Source organism: Euleptes europaea, chromosome 15 (genome assembly GCF_029931775.1).
Source record: "Euleptes europaea isolate rEulEur1 chromosome 15, rEulEur1.hap1, whole genome shotgun sequence".
NCBI classification, from domain to species: Eukaryota; Metazoa; Chordata; class Lepidosauria; order Squamata; family Sphaerodactylidae; genus Euleptes; species Euleptes europaea.
In genome coordinates, this window is record NC_079326.1 from 30,592,191 (window position 1) to 30,613,195 (window position 21,005).

A 21,005-nucleotide genomic window follows, 5' to 3' on the forward strand; every position below is an offset into this window, starting at 1 on the left:
CCTCTGCTTCTCACTTGCCTTGAAAGCCCCTTTCTGGGGTTACCATAAATCAGTTGTGACTTGATGGCACATATCTACACCCATCATATTATTAGTACCACCACTTAGCTCAGTAGTTCCCAAACTTTTCGGGCCACCGCCCCCTTGGTTCCACAATCTCAACCCTAGCACCCCCACCCTATCCAACAAGCCAGTTGAAGGGGCCCACCTCTAGCACCCCCCTGCTGCCCCCTTGCCTCTTAGTGCCCCCTACATAATCCCACCGTCCCCCAGGGGGTGGTACTGCCCACTTTGGGAACCACTGACTTAGCTAATATTCAAATTAGATCTCTTAATAAAATATTTAAAATGGTTAGGAGAATTTATATGTAATAATATTGCTAGTGTAAATACCGATCTATTATATAAAATATATATTATTATTTTTAAAAAACCCAGATTAATAGTTACAATAGAAACGACTTGTAAAAGGTCAAAGGTTTTGGATTTTAATAGTCTTTAAACCACCTCCAGTTCTTTTCAGGATGGTTGTATTTCTTATGCTTTTCTCTTATCCAAATTAACCAAGGGATTTTATTCATTTTTGCCAGATCCAATAATTTTATAAACTAATTTTAAAATTTGGTTAAATTGTTAGCTTTCAGTGTTGTTCAACAATGCCCTAATTGCTTCTTCCATATAGGAAAACTAAACCTATTTAAAAGGGTCATAGTAAAGAGACATATTTTAAGATCCAAAAGGTAAATTAACTTTTAAGATTTTATTTATTATACTCATAAATTGACTCCTGAAAGCCGTTGCTCTTGGACATAGCCACGAACTATGAAAAAATCAGCTCCAGAGGCATTGCATTACCAATAATTTCTAGAAGTACCATATATTTTTTGCTGTTCTTTGCAGGATGGGATGCCAATATGATAGCAAGTTGCAGCCGTTCTCTCTTGTAGTCAAGTTAACTGTGTATTTATTGATCATACCCCAGATAATTCCCTATTTCTCTGTGTTAAAGTCTGGTTTAAATCTTTCTCCCATTTTTAAACAAAGCCTGGTCTGACTATTTCCCCCATATTTAACAAAGCTTGATGTATTTTGAAGAGAGAGTGAGAAACCTTTGATACTCTTGTTAATGTCTGGAGGCAATCTTGTAGTGGTCGTGTCTAGTCATTTAGAAAATGTTTTATCTGAAAGTATTGAAAAAGCGGTGGTCGGTCTTCAATGGTCCCATCTTTAATCTTGATCCTGGTGGGAGGGGGAAGGAAAATTCAGGCAACTGCGAATTACACAAGGCTTACTTAGGTTGTTCGATGTGCTTCAACCTTTATGACTTGAAATCTTGAGATTTGAAAAATGGATCCCTTTGAGTCAACGTGCTGGTATGATTTATGGCAGGTGAAAGATTTATTAATGTATGTGTAGAGGTGGTAGCTTTGATGTATGAACACAAGTGTTTAAATGAATATGAACATGCACAACATTGTAAAGCTGCTTGGAATGTGAATGTTTTCTTCCTGAACAGGTCCTGTATTTTCTTTTGCATAATCATTGATGTTTCCAGCATTACTTCTATTATTATTTTGTTTTTGCCCTTATTCCAAAGATTACACAGTAGCATACATGTTTCACACCCTTCCCTAACTCCATATTTTATCTAAATTATTGTTATTTAGAAAATGTACATTCTATGTCTCACAAATTGCTAGAGGTGATTCCCAGATTAAAACCATACAATAAAATCGTAAAACCAAAAGCATAAAAACAAGCCATAAAGGCAGAATAAAACACCACTCAGTAGCCTAAAACGATAATCACAAAATCCTCTGGCTAGAAGCAGACCATAAAAACAGCTACAAAAGATGAAACCTCCGTAGTTAAATGCCTGAGTTAAAAAAATCATGCTTTAGGCCTGGTGCCTGAAGAAAAGAAAGATAGGTACCAGGTGAACCTCAAGGGGGAGTACATTCTAAAGGTGAAGTGCCACCACTGAGGAAGCCCCATCTCTGGTTGTGTGAATGGGGTGTGAATCTTTAACTGGTGGGCTGGGCAGTACGGGAGGAGGCAGTTCTTCAGGTACTGCAGCTTCAAGCTGTTCAGGGCTTTGAAAGTAAGAGCTGAATTGTTCCAGGAAACAGAAAAAGAGTGGTAGCCAGTGCAGATTTTTTTAAACATAGGGTTTGATATTCAGCGCCTGACAATAGACTGGCTGCCTCATTGGCTGGATCAACTGAAGTATACGGACAATTGCCAAAGGCATCCCCATGAAGGTTGCTTTCACACAAGTTGGAGAATGCACTTTCAATGCAGTATAGCAGTTATTGGCAACTGGATTTTCCTGTTTCCCACAGGAAAAGCCAGTTGCAAATCATTGTGATACTGCATAGTGAGTGTATTATTCAATGATGTGTGAAAGCAGCTGTAGAGCACATTATAATGTAAGTGTGATCAGAGTGTGGATCACTGTGGTTAGATCACACTTTTCGAGGAGCAATCATAGCTGGTTTATCAGCTGAAGCTAATAAAAGGTAATCCATGGAGAAAGAGAAGAAGAGTTGGTTTTTTATATGCCGACTTTCTCTACCACTTAAGGAAGCATCAAACTGGATTACAATAATCTTCCCTTCCCCTCCCCACAGCAGACACCCTGTGAGGTAGATGGGGCTGAGAGAGCTCTAAGAGAACTGTGACTAGCCCAAGGTCACCCAGCTGGCTTCATGTGGAAGAGTGGGGAAACCTGGTTTCCAACTGTAGGCCGTCTAAATTTTGCACAGCAGTCAATTGACCATTGTGATATTGACCATTCACTGACCATTACTGTACAGCAGTGCAATATTGTTGTCAAATGTTCTGTGAAGCTAAGAATGGCACTATGTAGGCGGCAGCATATCTTTTAAAATTTCATTATGGTGTCATATCTTAGCAATTGGCAGGAAAGAGCATTTCAGTAGTGAGTGGAAAACTTAGCAGTAAAGCACCTTCTTCTGCTGTGTGCCACCTGCCTTAATAACAACAAGGATCTTCAAACAGCGGGATCAGTGACAAAAATCACTGGGCTGCCCATGGAAATTCAGTACACTGTAAATCGTTTTTATAGTTAATGTAATTGTTTTAAAATGAGTCAACAATATTATTTTTGTAATCCTGTTCAAAATATACATAGTAGTTATAATAACATTAATATTTCCCAAATAACCGATCACTAACAATATTTTGTTGATTGACCAAATCTTTTGGTTTTTAATCAGTAAAATGTCCAGCCCTCATTTTCTCTGCACCACAACCTAGTGAAGTACATTAGGTTATAGACATCAATTGACTGAGCATTGGCCAGTCTTTATGGTATACTTGAATGTAGATCTCCAGATGTGAGGGCGATCTGGCTGTGACATCTGTCATCCCATCGATCGCCATGGTTGATTTGGCTGATCTGGTTGGCTAGGCGGGTGTCCCATGCTTCCCTCACCAAAGGAAGGCCATTGCCCCAACTTTTACCATTTGCAGAGCAAATACAATATGCATATTTGTCTGTGTCCTTCACCCCCAACTCCCCAGTATTTGTTTCTTGTGCTGCTGGTGGTCGAACAGTTTGATTAATTAATTAATTAGTTATTTTTAACATTTAAGTGGTGGTACTAATTAATTAATTAATTGTTATTTATTAACATTATTCATTTATTGACTTTCTTTACCATCTTTGTCATGAGACTCAAGGCAGGTTACATGGTGTAAAACGATGTAATCAAACAGCATAAGAGATCTACTAAGCAGTAGGATTAGAAAAATTAGAAATAGTGCAAAAAAGTAGCGGACATGATATGTCAAGAAATGTAGAAAATGGAATTACAGAAGTAGAAGACAGTATAGTAAGAGCAAGATAATGCATACAACAGATACACACAGAGAGAGAGAGAGAGAGATAACATACACCAGTGGTATAGACTAGAGTGCAATCCTATGTGGAGTGACTCAGGATAAACTTCTGTTGAGATCAGCTTGTTGCTACTTGTATTGAAATTGATTAGATTAGATGAACTCCGCATTTGATTGTATTCTAACTCTAAATGTAGCATAACGGTGAGTTCTAAATGTAACCCTAAAACACCAAAAAGTATCTCTAAAATGGAAATTTAAAATGCATTTCTTGAAAGTAAGTTCCGTTCAGATCAATGGGATTGACTTCCAATTTAAATGTGTTTATGATCATGGTGCCAGTCTGGAATGGGGAAATATATGTTTGCACCTAAATATTCCAGGGGAGTATGACTTGCAAATGATATGGTACTATTTTACTGTGTAGTAACAATTTTAATGGGGAATATAATACTCAGTTTTACACTGGAATCAGAAGCCTAATTAATTTGTGTATTTTAGTTGAGCATACCCATTTCATTTGCAACTTTTTTTTTTTTGAAAAATATAACACTTGTATGTAAGGGGGGGGGAATTAATTCAGCCTCTTTCCAATATTTAAATAGAAGACTGGAAACAAGCATAGCAAATGGGCTTTTTGGTGCTTTAGGAGTTCTTTATAATAAACGAAGATGTCAGCAGTATCAGTTCTGTTTTAAATGGTAAGGGGGACCACAAATTACAAATAATAATAGTGACTGATTATTGTAATGAGCTCAATGGTAATTAAAGCAAAAGAGTTTTGAGCTACATACTTAGGAGGTGGTTAAGTTAACTTTCTGATGTCCAGCAGTATTTGTGCATGGGGGCGGATGGTTAAATGTAAGATTGATTACTAAAGGTCAATGTAAACTAATTATACAGTCAGACTCTTAGTTGGGATAAGTAGCATGCATCTTCTAAAGGTTTTCAGGGGATAGATTTTAAAACCATTCAGTGATCAAAAGGTGCTGTAACAGAAAAACCAGGGTGGTTGTTCAGATTTGAGAGGTTATCTTTATTTAAATTACTCCACCCCCCAGCTTTTCTGAAATGAGTGAGCCCCTAGTTTTATTACGCTGTTGTGAATTTTATTGTATGCTACTTAGTATTAGACTTTATTACATCAAGAGATGCAATTCCACTAGACCCGTGCCTTTCTTTTTCTCTTCGCCTTTTTGTCATTAATATTTCTAAAGCTAGCAATATTACTTCTCCAAGATAACATTTAAAGATTGGTGGCGTGCTTTCTTCTTATACTCGTAAGAATTATTGTTTTTAACTCCATTTAAGAGGTCATTTTTGGTGCAGCTCTCCCCCCCCTTTTCAACTACAGTGAGGAGAGGTGATGTCCTGGCAGCGTGGAGTGGTATTCGTCCCCTTGTGACAGACCCGGGTTCTAAAGACACCCAGTCCATATCTCGGAATCATGTAGTCCATGTTAGTGATAGCGGCGTTGTGACTATAGCAGGTAATTTGCACTGCACTTCTACCTTTTCTCACATCTTTATTAGAAAATACTTAATTTGTTATGTTGCTTTAACGTTTTCGTTATATTTAGACAGAAAGTTTCAATTCTGAACAAGGAGGACAATTATTGGCCAGTTAAAGGTAGCAGCCTTAATAAGCAGTTTACTCTGTATGTTTTAAAGAAAGTAGTCTTTGAAGGTAAATTGAGAAATGGTGTGCTGGGGGAACATACAGTTAACGCTATGAATTGTTGGTTGCAGGTGGGAAATGGACAACCTATCGCTCAATGGCACAGGATACCATTGATGCTGCTGTAAAAGCTCATTACCTTCAGGCTGATCCTTGTAAGACAGTTGGACTCCTTCTTCAGGGTGCAGATGGTTGGAGTCCTACCCTTTATATTCGACTGGTTCAGGACTACGGACTTGAAAGTGAGGTGAGGCTTTGTGGTGCATGACTGTTTCAGTACATGTTTTGTATCATTCCTTTTCTGTTCGACTAGACTTAAACTGTGATATTGGGTGGTGTTGATAGTCAGTGTACTGAGTGGCCTAGTATGCCCAGGTAGGTCCTACTCCTCTTCTCCAGCTATCCTGAGGTCTAAGCTAAATGTTAAATTGGGGATCCATGCTCTAATTCCCGGATATGTAACTTAGTCATAAAAAGCTGTGGTGTAACTTTGGTGCTGGGAAAGGGGAGCTTAACTCTTTTTTCCATCCTTATGCTGTTTCCCTGATCAAAAATCTCCCCAACCTCTCCCAGGTTCACTTAGATCCAGTAGTGGAAAAAGTGCAGGCACTTTTCTCCCCCCCCCCCTTCCCCTTGAGGCTTAAAATGGGGAGCTGTTTCATTTGGGCAATACGGTGGATGGAGGGGAAAGAGTTAACCTTGACTTTCTTAGTTGTCATGTCCCCAGCCCATATCAGGAACTTACCACAGCTGCTTTTAGCATCCCATCACCAATCTCCAACGGTGTATGTAGTTTAGCCCTCAGAATGTTCTGAGGCCCACTGAAACTAGCAAAGGCTAGGCGAAGGGTTAATGAGAGTCAGATGAAAAAGAGAACGAGGTGAAGCAGATGGGCATGCTGAAGCAAGAGGAATGAAAGGCTGAAAGACATTTTCTCTCTCCCCGCACTGAAAACAACCTTTGTTTTGGACATCAAGTTGATAGGGTTATACCTAATTTAGTATATGGATCATAACTGTTTTTTCAAGCTTATGGAATCATATTGTCTGACCACGAATCCTAATCGTTTTGTGTGTGTGTGTGTGTGTGTGTGTAAATGGCTGTATTCTTTTGTTGTTAAAAGCTTCTTTGTAGTTCCAGTTTCCCTAATCTCAGTTTGCAAATTATTTGTGTATACATGTGTGTGTTTTTGTAACCATGACAGTCTTGAGCCTTTGAGCTTCCCAGCCTCAGGTAAATCTATTCTTCAAAAGTGAACACAGTAGCAGAAAGCTTGAAGAGTCATTAGTCACTGTTCCGTTGATACATGCATAGCAGCATTAGCGCTGGGCTAAGCATTCTCAGCATGACGAGTTTCCTCCCACCCAATCCAAATCTAATACCTTCTCCAGCCTATTAGTTATAGGCAACAGGAGAACTGACAAGAATGGCTCATGTCGAGATTGACCCACGTTCCGGAAAGTGCCAGATGGTAAAACATTCGCTCAACATGTTCTCAATTCCTTAGGTGGCTCAGCATCTTGCGGCTACATACGGAGACAGGGCTTTTGAAGTGGCCAAGTTAGCCCAGGTTACTGGAAAGAGGTGGCCGATTGTTGGAAAGCGGCTCGTATCAGAGTTTCCTTACATTGAATCTGAGGTATGATAGTGAGGCCTTTGGGCCTTGCTCCCCCCTTTTATTGCTTTGTTTTAAATGTGCTGTTTTCTTGCAATAGGAGATGTATAGCTTAGCTTAATCCATCTCTTGAGAAAGTCACAGCCCATAACCAAGAACCATAATGTAGAGACTGAATAATAAGCTGGGAAGAAATTGTTTATATCTCCTCTCCTCAAGCTCATTGGATGGCTCTAGACAAGGCCCTATCTCTCAAGCTTTGTCTAGAGAATGGGGTGATGGTGGTAATTTTGATCTATGCTATAGTGTTGTAAAAGTTATTGGGATAATATATGTGCAGTGCATTGACCCCTCTAAAGTGCTGGATCAATGCTGCTTATTATCTGATCCCCTTGCCTTGTTTCTTATCTTAGGGACAGATGCGGAGCAGGGTGGTCTGTAGAAGTTGACGGAGGGAATTATAGTGTTGTATGTGTAAGAAGGGAGGTTGGGTAGAGAAGCAGCAGCAGCCAAAGTGTGCATGTATCCTTGTACGTGTGCAAGACGGAGGGAAGGAAATGTATAGGGGCTAGGTTTGCCACCTGACCAGGGGGTGGGGGTAGGTAGGGAAAACTGTTTGGCCTGCTCTTGTTCCTCTGCTTTGGTGTACAGAAATCAAGGGCAGTTTTGCCCAGAAACAAGATAGACATCTTTGTCTGCTGATGTCTCTGCATCAAGCTAATGTAAAGGCTCATTGAAAAGCTGGCAATCCCCTTAGGAGCCTGATAGGGATGGGAAGAAAGGACATGGGAGGTGGATGGAGCAAGACAATTTATACCTAGTGAGGCAGAGGTGGGGAAAACATCTAAAAGGTTTAGAAGGGGATTGCTGTTGCTTACAGGAGACCTGTATCTGATCTAATTAAAAATGTCTCAGAAAACAGCAGGAGTTATAACTTCTGAATATGTCGGTAAAGCAGGTTTGGTCAAACCATAATCCCAAATGTATCTTTTCAGTAATTCAGGATAACAAAAGGGAAAATAGAAACTTATTATAATTTTAGTGAAAGTTCAGTTACATGGGCCAGATGGTATGCACTTAATGGTTGGTGGTGGAACAACTTCATCTTAAATTGTCGTTGGTATACATTGTACTTTTCCTTCAGTATTAATTTTTCTGTCCTTTGCCGGACTCTCAGTGCTACATTGGCCTTTAAGACTGTCCATTCAAATACTGTAGGTTGAATACGCGATCCAGGAGTATGCCTGCACTGCAGTGGATATCCTTGCTCGTCGCACACGCTTAGCCTTCCTGAATGTGCAAGCTGCTGAGGAAGCCTTACCAAGAATCATTGAGATCATGGGAAAGAGGCTCAAATGGAGCGAACAGAAGAAAAAGGTACAGAGAAGGTCACATATTTCATGATGAGGTCCTTTCCAAAAGTGCAAAGTGGTGGAAAGGGAGAGGGAAAGTGGGGCCTGAGTCTACTAAATGACCGAGTATTGCTTCGTGCATCCCTTTTCCGACCAGATCTAGGGACCGGTGAATTCAGTGGCACATCTCTAAGCATCTGTGCACTTTGGGGAGCGGAACATGTCAGCTTCCATCTCCTGCTGCAGTACACTAAGCGCCCTCTCCTGGGTCTCAGCAGACCATCAGGAAAACTGAATGGGCCAAGATGGGAGCCTGCAGTGGGGCAGGAGAATTGGTGGAAATCCATATGCCCTCTTCTTTGAACAGGAATACCATTCCATCACAGGAGCTGTGTGGTTGGATGCATGCTGTTGTGTTTGCTAAATTAACCTTTCTGCATCTGTTGGTTGCCTTCCCTAGGTTTGCAAGTACTAACCATGCGTATCAGGACCGTGTGACTTTCTAGGCCCTCCACTCCATTTCCCCCCTCCAAAAGCTTCAGGGCACAGTGAAGACTACATTTAAACATACTTTACTGAATTAGATCAATGGTGCATCTGGTCCAGCTTCAGGTTTCACCAAGCAGCCAGCCAGATGCACCTATAAGTCCAGCAGTTAGGATACAAAAGCAAAAGCTCACCCCAGTGTGTATTCAGAGGGTTATTGCTTATGAACATGGAGGTTCCATTTAATCATCATGGTTAATAGCCACTGATGGGCTTATCCTCCATGTATTTGTCTAACCCCTTTTACAGCCATCTGAACTAGTGATCGTTGGTATATCCCATGGCAACCAATTCCACAAGTTAATATCTTGTTCAATAATGAAGTACTTCTTTTTGTCAGTCTCAAATTTATTACCCACCCACTTAATTTATTACTCACCCACAAATTCTAGTATTACAGGAAAATCAGAAAACTTTATCTTTCCATTTTCTCCACCCCATGATTAATTGTATAACCCTCTTGCCCTTCCTTAGACTCATCTTTTCTCTGAAGTAAAATGCCTCAAACGCATTGAATTTGACAGCTCCAGTCCACATGTTGAACCCACCCCCTCCTTCTGTAATACTTGGACCAGTTGCTGAGCAGATGCCATTGTTAATGCTTAGTGTAGATTGTGGTCCAGTCATAAATCTTGGGGGAGCGAGACTGAAAATGTCTGAATGGCAGAGTCTCTTTTGTCTTTGTTCAGTGTACTTGGAAGTCAATACATGTTAAGGTATTTCTGATAACAAATTTGACTTAGGTGCTATTACAGTGCATTCCTAAGGAGAGTTACTCCAGTCTAAGCCCATTGAAGTGACTTCCCGTGGAAAGGATTCCTTTGCCAAAGCAAAGGATTTTATCTACAGGTTCTTCCTTTGGATATGTTGGAGTTTTTTTGGGGGGGCATATTCAGTGCACCATAAAAAAAAAGTTTCAGAACAGAATAGGTGATTTGAAGATTACAAACTCCAGGCATAGTTTTTTCTCTCTTGCAGCTTGAAGAGAGTAATCAACAAATGCCAGAGGCTTGGCATTAAAATCTGTGATTCACCGCCACTTAGGGTATTTATTGTAGCCATAAGATACCCACTTTAAATTAAAGGCCATCTCTTGGCCCTTCGTCTACAAGCGCAAGTCTTGCTGGCATCGCTGCGAGTTGCATGTGTGGATTGAGGGCACGATACAACCCTAAAAAAAACCTTTACCTTGCACGTCTCTCGGAGTAATTACCGCTTGATAATCAACGCTTGTACAACTGAACCAGTGATCTAGCTGAAGCATGAAATGCTGCCTAATCTTAATTACCTTGTTCACCTTTAAGCACTTTTTGGTCATCAACTGCTGATATTCCTCTAAGGACCAGCAATTATAATTAAGTGAAAGGAGCCAATAAAACATTACAGCAAGGAAGAAATTCAGAATGTAAATATTTGCTGTTACCCTAGAGCTGAGATACTGTGCTGCTGTCCCTTGTTTAGGATGAACTTGCAGAGGCGAAGAAGTTCCTGTACTATGAAATGGGCTACAAGGCACGGTCAGAGCAGTTGACGGATGATGGTGAAATCACTCTGACACCAATGGATGTTGAGAGGTAAATAGAAGACAAACAATTCCATATTCATATGGGTACAAGGAGGTGGGGTGGGAAAGTGGCAGCTACAGGCAAGCAAGGTTGGATTGCAGTGGCGAGAGCCCTCTATTTCATTTTGGTGTTTATGACCATGCTGCCTTGTCAGTATTTTTGGTATGTTCACAGTCACTTTTTAAATGGCTCTTGCCCTGATCCTTGATAGACTGAGCGGGTCATGCATTATTGAGTTTGTGTCCTGGTACAGGATTGGTGGGATCAACTTATGAAGTTGTCTTTGTCCTCAGAGGATTGGTCAACTACTAGCCCAATATTTTTACTTGCAGTTGTTTAGGGCTTCGGGCTGAGTACCCCCCCCCCTTCTGCTACTTCCAAGCCTGTACGTGGAGACTGCAGACACTGAAACTGGGACCTTAGGAATGCAAAGTATTGTGTGCTATTGCCAAGCTATGGCCCCTCCCCCTAGGTATAGGCTTTCTTGCCCACAACATGGAGAAGGCAAGATGGGGTAGCATCAGTTGTGGAAAAAGTTGTGGGGTGAATAAACCTGGAAAGCGGCTGAAGTAGAGTTTAGGTATTATACTGGGGCAGTTGTCAACTTGTGGGCATAACAAAGAGGGGACATCTCATAACTTTAGGCAAGTTTGGTTGTTCTTTCAATGTAGATCTTTCTCAATCTTGCAGATACAAAAAGAGGTTTCACATGTTTGATAAGGATGGCAAAGGTTTTATTACTATATTGGACGTACAGCGTGTGTTAGAGGTAACATTTTTACTTACCTTAAAAATGTCATATCATATTTTCCTGGCGTGATATTAATAGTGTTTTTGTTAATCCAGGCATGTGGTTTTTTCTTCCCTATGTTTTATTAGAGCATCAACCTTCAAATTAATGAAAGTGCACTCCATGAGATTTTGAATGAAGTAGATTTGAACAAAAATGGACAGGTTGAACTCAATGAGTTTTTGCAGGTGAGTGCTTCTTTAAAAAAATATAATTTAAAGAGCACAAAGGAAGTGTTTTTGGTTGTGTCATATTACAGGTAATGCACAATGCTCGTCAGTATTTAAAAATTATATATGCATTAATGTCTGATTTCTAAACACGCTATGATAATGCAAGGCCCAAAAGTGTCTCTTTAGATTCAGTTCAACGGAATAAATATTACCATGCTCAAGAAAATAAGGTGCGCTGTTCTATGTTTGTTATCTTTACCTTTAGTGTGCACATTTTCCCTAGCTTCTTCTAATTCCCTGGAGATGAGATGATGATACAGCTTTCATTGAGTGAAATTACAGGGAAGAGAGACGGAGGCCTGGTTCAGACACTTACTGATTGGCCCCAAGCTTTCCGTGGCAGTTTAGTGGTATGGTCTCTCTTCACTTCCACTACCTTCCTTAAGTACCATAGAGTTCCACACTAGGTTCATAAATATAGCTGACCAACTGGCATCATTTTCCCTGAAAAATTTAAAAAAAGGGAGGAGGGATTATAAATGATGATGGAGTAGCTTTTCAGGAGGCTACACTGGAGTGGAAGTGGGAAACCTACAATACAAGTCAGCGTGCGGAGTGTCTGTATCGTATGGGAAGGGCACCCAATCGGGCCTCCTATGAGAGCAGTTAATGTCAGATCAGCCTCTAGTCTATATATTACAAGAAATTAGACTCTAGAATCCTTGAAGAAAACATGATTCTTATAGTCCACCTTTCTCTCTGAGACTTAAGGCAGATTACAGAATTAGAAAAATAATGCAATAAAGAAAAACAATAGAAGACAGATCATAAACAATGCAACAGCTGGATTCGAAAATTAGAAAACAATGCAGTGCAAGCAAGAAAATGTATACAAAAATGGTGCCATAAACCTATTTCCTTTATTAAAACACCCTCCTCACCAATTCTGTTTACTACAACCCTATTCCCTTTATAAAAAATGCCATCCTAAACAATTCAGTTCTGTGGAACAATAGAAATGTGGTGCTTTCTTGACCCCCTTTGTATGAGAGCTGGTGAAACACAGTGGCCAAGACACTGAGTTACAAATCAGGTAGTCCTTTGTTTTCTTCTGCCATGAATTTCTTGGGTAGTCTCGACGAGTCACACTCTTGTCAGCCTCAAACACCCCCCACACACACACACAATCTGCAATATGAGAAGAATATTACCAAGTTACCTTACGGAGTTGCTGTAAAGATTACAACAGCATAATATATATGAAGCACTGCATAAGAATTTCCTTCAGATGGGAGAATTCTCAGGGTTCCTTTGTCACTAATTGTGAGTTGGAATGCTGCTGTTGCCGTATGCAAAACCACTCTCCAAGCAAGCTTGGATCCAAAGGACCGGCTCTAATAGTAGAAGGAGCACGTTCCCTGATTTCCATGGATTTTCCCCCTCCAGCTACAGTGCTCCCCCACCGCACTACTGAGGTACCCCCAATTGTCACAGCTACCTTAGCAAGGGCACATGATGTTGCAGCGTGAAAGCAGTGCCACTAAAACCCCATTGTGTGAGCAGAGTTCTTGTTGGGTCCAGTCTACAATTGGGGTCCTGTGTTTTATCAAGACCTTTAGTGTTTTGCCACTGCAGTTTTTCCATTTTTAAAAATCAGTCTCCAATGATTTTTATACTTATTCCAGCTAATTCTAATGTCCACTTCTTAAATTTGAACCAACAATCACTGGTTGAAACTTCATCCTTTTATTACTTCCTTCAGCGCAAGAATTGCCACAAAAACTCATTGCTTAAAGTATCTGTATTGTATTTTCTCCTAATTATTTTGTAATCAGTAATTTCGTAAGTAGTTACTTCGGTTAGCACCACATTTGTTTGCTCTGAAATGATTAATAGTTTTCCCACCAGAAGACTAGCACAAGTATTGTGTGTTCCATTTGAAACAGAGCATTTGCACTCATTTTTCTTTCAGTGGGGAGATGCTGAATGTATTTAACTTTGGCTTCACAGCCAGCTCAGTGGGGGTCATGACAAAAAGAATCTGCCAAAGTCAGGTTAGAATAAGCATAGTCGTCTGTCTAACAGAGATTTTCACTTTCAGAGGAGATAGTGTTGGGTCCTAAGGTTCTCTTTTGCTAGGTGACGAATCTCGGAAGGAATCTTTCAAGGGACTAGCCTGTATACTTTCTAAGGTCATACTTTATATTCCCCCGCCAGTTAAGCAAAATTTTGAAAATAAAAAAGAGGGGGATAGAGCTCCCCTTAATGCAAATAATGAATTTCTGGTTGCGCTGTGAGAGGCAAGAATTCTTTAAGTGGAAAATAATGTGATGGCTGCCTAACACACAAATTATCTGTAGGAATGCTTTTGTGCCACACATGTACCTGAAAACACTAGTTTTTATTTTGTTTAAAATTGTATATCCTATCTCTTATCCTGTGAAAATATTCTTAAGGTGGCTTTGAATGAGGTTGTATAATAGAGCTTGAGAAAAGTGTGCGTTCATGGGAAATTGTTCCAGGTAATTGCAGAATAATCGCATCATTTCCCTCATCCATTTGTAATCTTGTATGTTTCTCATTGGATTGTTGAATCCTTCAGTACAAAATTAGCCCTGAACTGAGCACATGGCAGACGTGCTGCTAGGTTTGGATGTGCAAGTTGTCACATCCAAGAGGATGCATACATTGCCTCTGTGGTAAGTGTGCATAGTTATGCAGAAATTACTCCTTTCTATATAGGGAACACCCAGGAGCCATACCGTCTCCGGAAGATACATTTTCATCAGAAAACCATAGGAGGCCAGAGCAAAACTTCCTTAGTTTCAATCCTAATTAATGTTGCACCTTTTTTAGGAAGTAGTAGCCCATTATGTGATGCCGTACTAACAATGTCCTACAAATGAATTACTTCCATACCTAATACAAGAATAATGCATGAGCTGGGAGCATCTGAAATTCCCCGTGGAACTATTTCAGAAGATCTACATAAGTTACAGTATCTCACATGCATAAGAGAAGCAATTGTGGGGGCCCAAACTGTCCCTTCAGTTTGTGTAATGCATGACCTTTCCAGCAGCATAACATGGAATTCTGTTTTGGGATACCTTCAGAATTTCACAGCAATTCTTTCAAAAGGTTTGATCCACAGCTCTTTTGGCTTCTGTGGCAGATGCTTGGGTTAGTCAGAGAGTAGTGAGAATGCTAACCTTCCCCAGATGCCACCAGCTTTTGCCTTCTAGAGCAGGGGTGTCAAACATACAGCCTGCGGGCCGGATCCGCCCGCTTGAGAGCTCTTATCTGGCCCACGAGCCAGCTGAGGTAGCCACCCCCCTCCCAGTCTGGGCTGGCAAGACATGGCCTGGCCCGACCAAGCGACATTTATGTCATAGCCATCCCTCGTAACAAATGAGTTCGACACCCTTGTTCTAGAGGCATGTAGATGTAATCAAGGCATAATTCATGTGTTTGTCTTTGAGGGAGAAAAGGTTTCATGTAGTGAAACGAGAATGATCTAAAACTTTCCTTAGTGAAAAATCTGAAAATTACTCTCAAAGAAAGCAGTGGCTATTGTAAGATGCACATCTCTTTAGCTCTTGCATATTGAGCTAACACTGATATCCATATACTATGCTGGCTCAATTCATATGGCATGCTTGAACCATACCTTGGCTATCACAAATTTACATATGAGCTCCATCATCTTGGTCCGTTTGAAGGTGTCCTCCGCCTCCTGGTTCACAACAGCCTCAAATTTCTGTGATGTCCAAATTGGGCAAACAGTGGTTTTTGCAACCATAGCTTGCCTCCAAATCAGAATAATAATAATAATAATAATAAAAGTTAAGAAGAGCCTTGGATCAAACTACTGGGCCATCTAATCCAGCATCCTGTCTCACACAGGGCCAACCAGTTATGTTGGAGGGCCAACAACAGGGTATAGAGGCCAAGGCCCTCCCCTGATGTTGCTTCCTGCCACTGTATTCAGAGGTTTACTGCCTCTAAATGTGAAGGGTCCCTTTAGTCTGATAGATCTGTCCTCCATGAGGAGGACAGATCATAGTGGATTCTTGGTTTGGAGGCAGGCTTTAGTTAGCAGTAACTGTGCTGCTCCCTGTTTGATCAATCACTGCAATTCCCACAGACCAATAGCAATTACCACAGACCAGCAATAGAAGAGGAGAACCTTATTTATTTATGTATTATTTCCAACTTATATCCCGCCCTCCCCAACTGAAGTCATGTGGGGGGAAGGGGGCCCTAAATGCAGCATTTTCCTGATAGCCAAACCATGAGGTAGCCATAACGTCTGAACTGTTCTGTGAATTGCCCCCTTGACCTAAAGATCCAAGGACATGATTTTGTAGAGGCTGAAGTGAAAAAGATGTGAGACATCTGCAGGGGTTTTGAAAAATACAAATGCTATCAAAAAAAAAAAAAAAGGAAGGCTTTAAAGACATTCCTGTAACGTTTCTGAGTATCCTTTTGACTCCTTTCCCGCAAACAGCTTATTTGGTTTTTTAGTCACTGGCCAGTTTTGTTTTTGTACAGCCTTTCTTGGTCAGGTATTTCAAATGACTGCCAGGTTCTTCCTGCCGCTGTGGCAATGATGAATGCAGAACATGAGATAAATTAATGCTGGGGATTTTGGTCAATGTCAGCCCTTTCTTCACTGTGTCAAGTTAAACAAACAAGATCAAGGCAAAGGAAAATGGTAATTGTCTCTCTCGAGATGGGCTGCAGATAAGAGCACTGTTGAATCTAAATGTGGAAATTTTCCCTGGTTGTGTCCAGCATTTTGGTGTGTTTTTTTTAAAGTAGTATGTATTTACCATCTCAAACATAGTGTTTGTTAAGCTACACGAATAAATGTATTTTTAGAGAGTGGGGGGGGGGAAACACACAGACCTTGTGATTTTAATCATGCTTAGGCTTTTTAAAAAGGCATTTTTCTTATAGTAAACTTCCTCTTTTGAATTGTAAAGGTTTACAGTTGGGATTTAATTTTAGGGGTTTTAAAATTGGTTTCTTGTATAACATCAGTAGGCATCTGATTTCTTTATATTTTTTAAAATTACTTGGCTTCTTTAAATATGCTAGATTCTAGTCCAGCAGCACCTTACAGACCAACAGTTTTAACCCTCAAAAGCTTATACCCCGAAAATCTTGGTCCCAAAGGTCTACTGCAGGGGTCCCCAATGTGGTGCTCATACCTTTTCTGGTGTCTGCCAAGTGTTTTTAGGGAATGGGTGGGGTTAGGTAGGGCTTTTGCCCAGCAAGAGGTCTAATTGACTATTGGAGATTTGATTGGCTGTGCAGCTTTTTTTTAAAAAATGTTGCGTTGGCAGCAGCTGCCACCACAGCTACACTGTGTTCCCGAAGTTAAGCTGTGGCAATATGTCGGTGGCTGGCTCTGCCTCCTGAGGCTGCCATTTTGTGGCAGCCATTTTGTTCCTGCGCCCACCAGGCCAAGTCAGAATTTCCAAATGTGCCCGCAGGCTCAAAAAGGTTGGGGACCCCCCCCCCCCCGTGCTACCAGGAGCGGTTCAAGCTGTTCTACTGCAGACCAACACGACTACCCTCTGAAACTGTTGTTAAATATGCTGTCAAGTAAGACGCTGAACAGTTTATTCAGCTGTGTCTTCTTTAGGGGTGATGCATATTTTTTTCTAGAAGAGGGCACTTGCTGTTGTAGCGCATTGTGAATTTTAAATATGGGGAGGGGCAGTGTTAAAACAATGCAAATTAACATTTCCTCTTGGTGGTTGGTTTTTTAAACTGTTCTATCACGATGAGTTGGGGCAGGTAACCATACCACTAGTCTAGTAAAACTAAATAACGAATGCCCATTGAGATACATTTTTTAATTTAAATTACCTCATTCCTGCGTATAGCCTGCAATTTATCATACAGCATTCTGGGAAATATTCCTGCTCTATCCTTGACACTGACCAAGGCATGCTGGGAGAGTCCCCTTGCAGGTCTGTGCTAATTCAAAATGTGTATCTGGAGATCACTTGTTTGCAAATGTCCTTGTATCAAAATCTCCCTGCTCTTGCCAGGCTTCTAGCTCAAGCCTTGACAAGTTTTCTTTGGCTGTAGGACCCAGCCCAAGAATTTAGGGGCCAGACATGTTTTCCACTCTTCGTGGTTTCGTACCATATTTTCTAATAATTGCTGCCACAAAGCTTAATCCTAACATCTTCACAGTTTCTCACAATATTATTAAAGTGATGACAAAAGTGTTGTGTATAAATATGTATAGGTTGTTATCACTGCAACAAAAAGCTAACCCCTAACGCTATCATAACTTCTCTCCTATTTCTGGTAAATCCATTATCACTTTAAAAGTTCCATTTAATTGAATGTTGGAGCCAATATAAAAAGCAGCTGGGTAAGAAATGAATTGAATGGTGTAAAGTTAGCATATGAACAAGCAACCACAAGAACTTCTTACATACATTTTTTGTGCTCTACAGCAAAACACAGTCTGATGTGCAATGATAAACTTTGTACATCTCACTGAGAGACAGTACAAGAAAATCATTGCTAAAAATATTAGGCACCACAGTTACATTTCTAGGTGCCATGGCAACCTGGCACCTGGGATTTTTAAAGCCTTGCTCTAGCTAATGTTATTAGCTTTCTATGTGCAGGAAGCCTCGATGTGGGGCCACATTCAAACAAGGGATTCCCTCCCCCCCCCCCCGGTGCATTTCTGAAGTGTTGCTAGTTTGTTACAGCCATATTGTAAACAGTTCCTAAACAGCTGAATTGGCTCATTGCCAAATTCCTTGGTACAATTTATTATTTTAACCAGGATAGTGGAAAGGGAAACTTTCTTTCCAACACACTCAAAATCTATTTCCTTAGTATGCACTTTTTGACTAGAAGTGTGGAATTAAATAAGTCTAGCGAAGCTACTTAAACTGGCCCTATAGTTAGTATGTTATGTATCTGTCCGCTCCGTGATCAGATGCTTTCCGATAACAAACAAATCAACCCACTGTGATTCCAGCCCCACGCTAGTTCAGTTTGGACTTTGATTTTTGTAGGATCTTAACGTGATTTCTCATACAATTTGTATTAGGTACATTTTAATCATGTTAATTGGACTGTTATAATTTATGCCCTTGCATTCTGATTGCTACATTGTTAGTTGCCTTGAAGCCAAGGAGAGTAAGGCATGATAGAAATGTTTTAAGCAAATAAATGTACTATATAAAAGTACTTTTTGTTTTACTAATGATACTTTTAAAAAACTATGCCTACGTTTATATGCATTAAGGACCATTAAATGTTTTTGACTAGGATCCATTGCTTAACCTTTTCTTATTAGTGGCAAAATAATCAGAATTTACCAACCTTTGTTTTTACATTTTCAAAGGAAATTGGCAAAATTGCCTGCCATTCCTTTAATTCCCTAAGTAAATGGGTCTGAAAATACAGTCTTACATAAGGAGAGGGTAGCAGTGCATGCAACTAGTTTATTGAATGAGAGAGTTGCTTCCGGAGTCTCTCCGTTCCCTGGCCTGTCTAGCCTGTGCATAGTATCATTCTCAAATTATGTTTGCATATGTGTAAATTTAAAGAGTTACAATCACATGTGAATGGTATGATGCACTGAGTGATACAACGTTGAAAGTCCTACACTCTTGTATTGATAATTTTTTAAGAAGCATTCTGCATCCATTGGTCTTGGTCTAGGCTTGCAGATAGAGCATATGCACTTGGTTAAAGATTCTGGCCTATCAAAAATAGCCAGAAGGTTTCAAATACATATTTGACAGTGGTTTTTCAGGCAATCCAAGGAGTTAACATGAAAGTCAGAAATAATCAAATAAAAAAGTATATCCTGGAGGAATTCTTGATTGCTCACAAACAGAGAAAGAAGCTAAATTCATAGCTAAATATAATGCTTTGCAAATTGTTCACTCATCTCTGCTTTGGCCCTTGAGAAAGAAGCCAGAGTAGTAAAATGAACATATGGCTTGTAGCATTTGCTGTCATAAAGATATTGCATGACCAAAACTTAGCATAAATGATATTTAGGCCAGGAGAATTTGAGTTTCCAGATTCTCATGCAGGCTTCTACCATTTCCTTCCTAGAAAAGTAATGCTTGAACTAACAGCAGATTGCTAATACCAAATTGTACATGTCAGTGGTGGTACTAAAGATATTAGTGATAGAGATCTAATACATAGTTTGTTTTGTACACATGACAGTGGTATAATAATAACAGCATTTCTTAAGGATGTTCAGTGTTCCAAGAGCCACACTTAATACCCATTTTTTGTGTTGTAATCCTTACAGTAGCCCTGTAAGGTAGGTCAAAATTATCCGAGTATTGTGACTTCATCTATGGCAGAGGTGAGATTTCAGCTTCCCAGATCACAGCTCAGTCTCTTGGCCTCTGTGCTCCTAATGTTTCTGTTTTCTTATGGGTATGTGCAGGGATGATTACAATTGCATACTTAAAAAAGGGGTTTTAGTGTCCTTTTCCATCGTAGGCTGCTGTGCGACCCTAGGCATGGCACTTGAAATGTTTCTTTGGTGGTAAAGCTACAAGCTCGCCAGGTTGATTCAAAGACAAACATTCCACGCCTGGGGTGGGTGGAAATCAGAGGTGATATTAATGTTTTCTTGATCTTGTTTCTTTAGCTCATGAATGCTATTCAGAAAGGGCAAGTCTCTGGAAGCCGATTTGCTGTGCTTATGAAAACGGCCGAAGAGAACATTTGTCAGCGTAATGCAATTTCAGTGGATCGGAGTGGTGGTGGACTGTGAGTTTTGGGTGCTGCAGAATAGTGGATACCGTGAAGCTGACTCTATTGATGCTGGAAAACATTCCACTGCTTTCAGACGTCTCTCTTCCTCGATGCGATTTGTCTGTCATTGAGCAATTCTACAGAAAAATGCCTTGGTGCAGTTCTCTATCCCCCACCCCCGCTTAAATTTCCTGTGAATGTATTGTTGCTCTCATAGGGGCCCTACTGAACTGGGTATACGCTTCTGTTCTCCTGGTGGGCAAGAATTTGAAATGCTGTAAGGAAAAGTGGATTTTCAAATGGGTGCTTATTTTCCAGGCTAATCCAAGCAGATCTTCACTTCCTCGTGGCTGCATTCTGGAGCCCTGTCAAGGAGATCTAGGTGGAAAACTGGCATGAATGTGGGTTCATTTGCTTTGCAAAAAAATTGCTTTTTGCCATTTCGCAAGAGCAGAAGTGATGTCTCTCTTTATACAGCTTCAAGCTGGCCCCCACTGCTCTTGTTACATCTTGCTGCATTTACTTTTCATACAGGAGAGATGCCAGCATGCCTCTAGTGTCTTATACATGGCCCTGTTTGTTAAATCTATGGATTCTTCCCCCTGCTCCCCACACACCTCACTTTTCTCAGAGAAGTACATGGTGTAAAACATT

At 40.4% G+C, this 21,005-nt stretch overlaps 1 protein-coding gene across 2 annotated transcripts in view; it reads left to right on the forward strand.

Annotated features, from left to right (window-relative positions):
* The window catches only part of GPD2 (glycerol-3-phosphate dehydrogenase 2), an 88,228-nt gene extending 67,784 nt beyond the window's left edge, over positions 1 to 20,444 (forward strand). For both annotated transcript variants that reach the window (XM_056861139.1, XM_056861140.1), the window contains 8 exons: positions 5,219 to 5,353; positions 5,613 to 5,788; positions 7,049 to 7,180; positions 8,375 to 8,533; positions 10,516 to 10,628; positions 11,310 to 11,388; positions 11,499 to 11,597; positions 20,245 to 20,444. In XM_056861139.1, coding sequence (XP_056717117.1) covers positions 5,219 to 5,353; positions 5,613 to 5,788; positions 7,049 to 7,180; positions 8,375 to 8,533; positions 10,516 to 10,628; positions 11,310 to 11,388; positions 11,499 to 11,597; positions 20,245 to 20,370 — 1,019 coding nt within the window. In that variant the 3' untranslated portion in view covers positions 20,371 to 20,444. The remainder of the gene's footprint in view (positions 1 to 5,218; positions 5,354 to 5,612; positions 5,789 to 7,048; positions 7,181 to 8,374; positions 8,534 to 10,515; positions 10,629 to 11,309; positions 11,389 to 11,498; positions 11,598 to 20,244) is intronic.
* Positions 20,445 to 21,005: the final 561 nt, after the last annotated feature.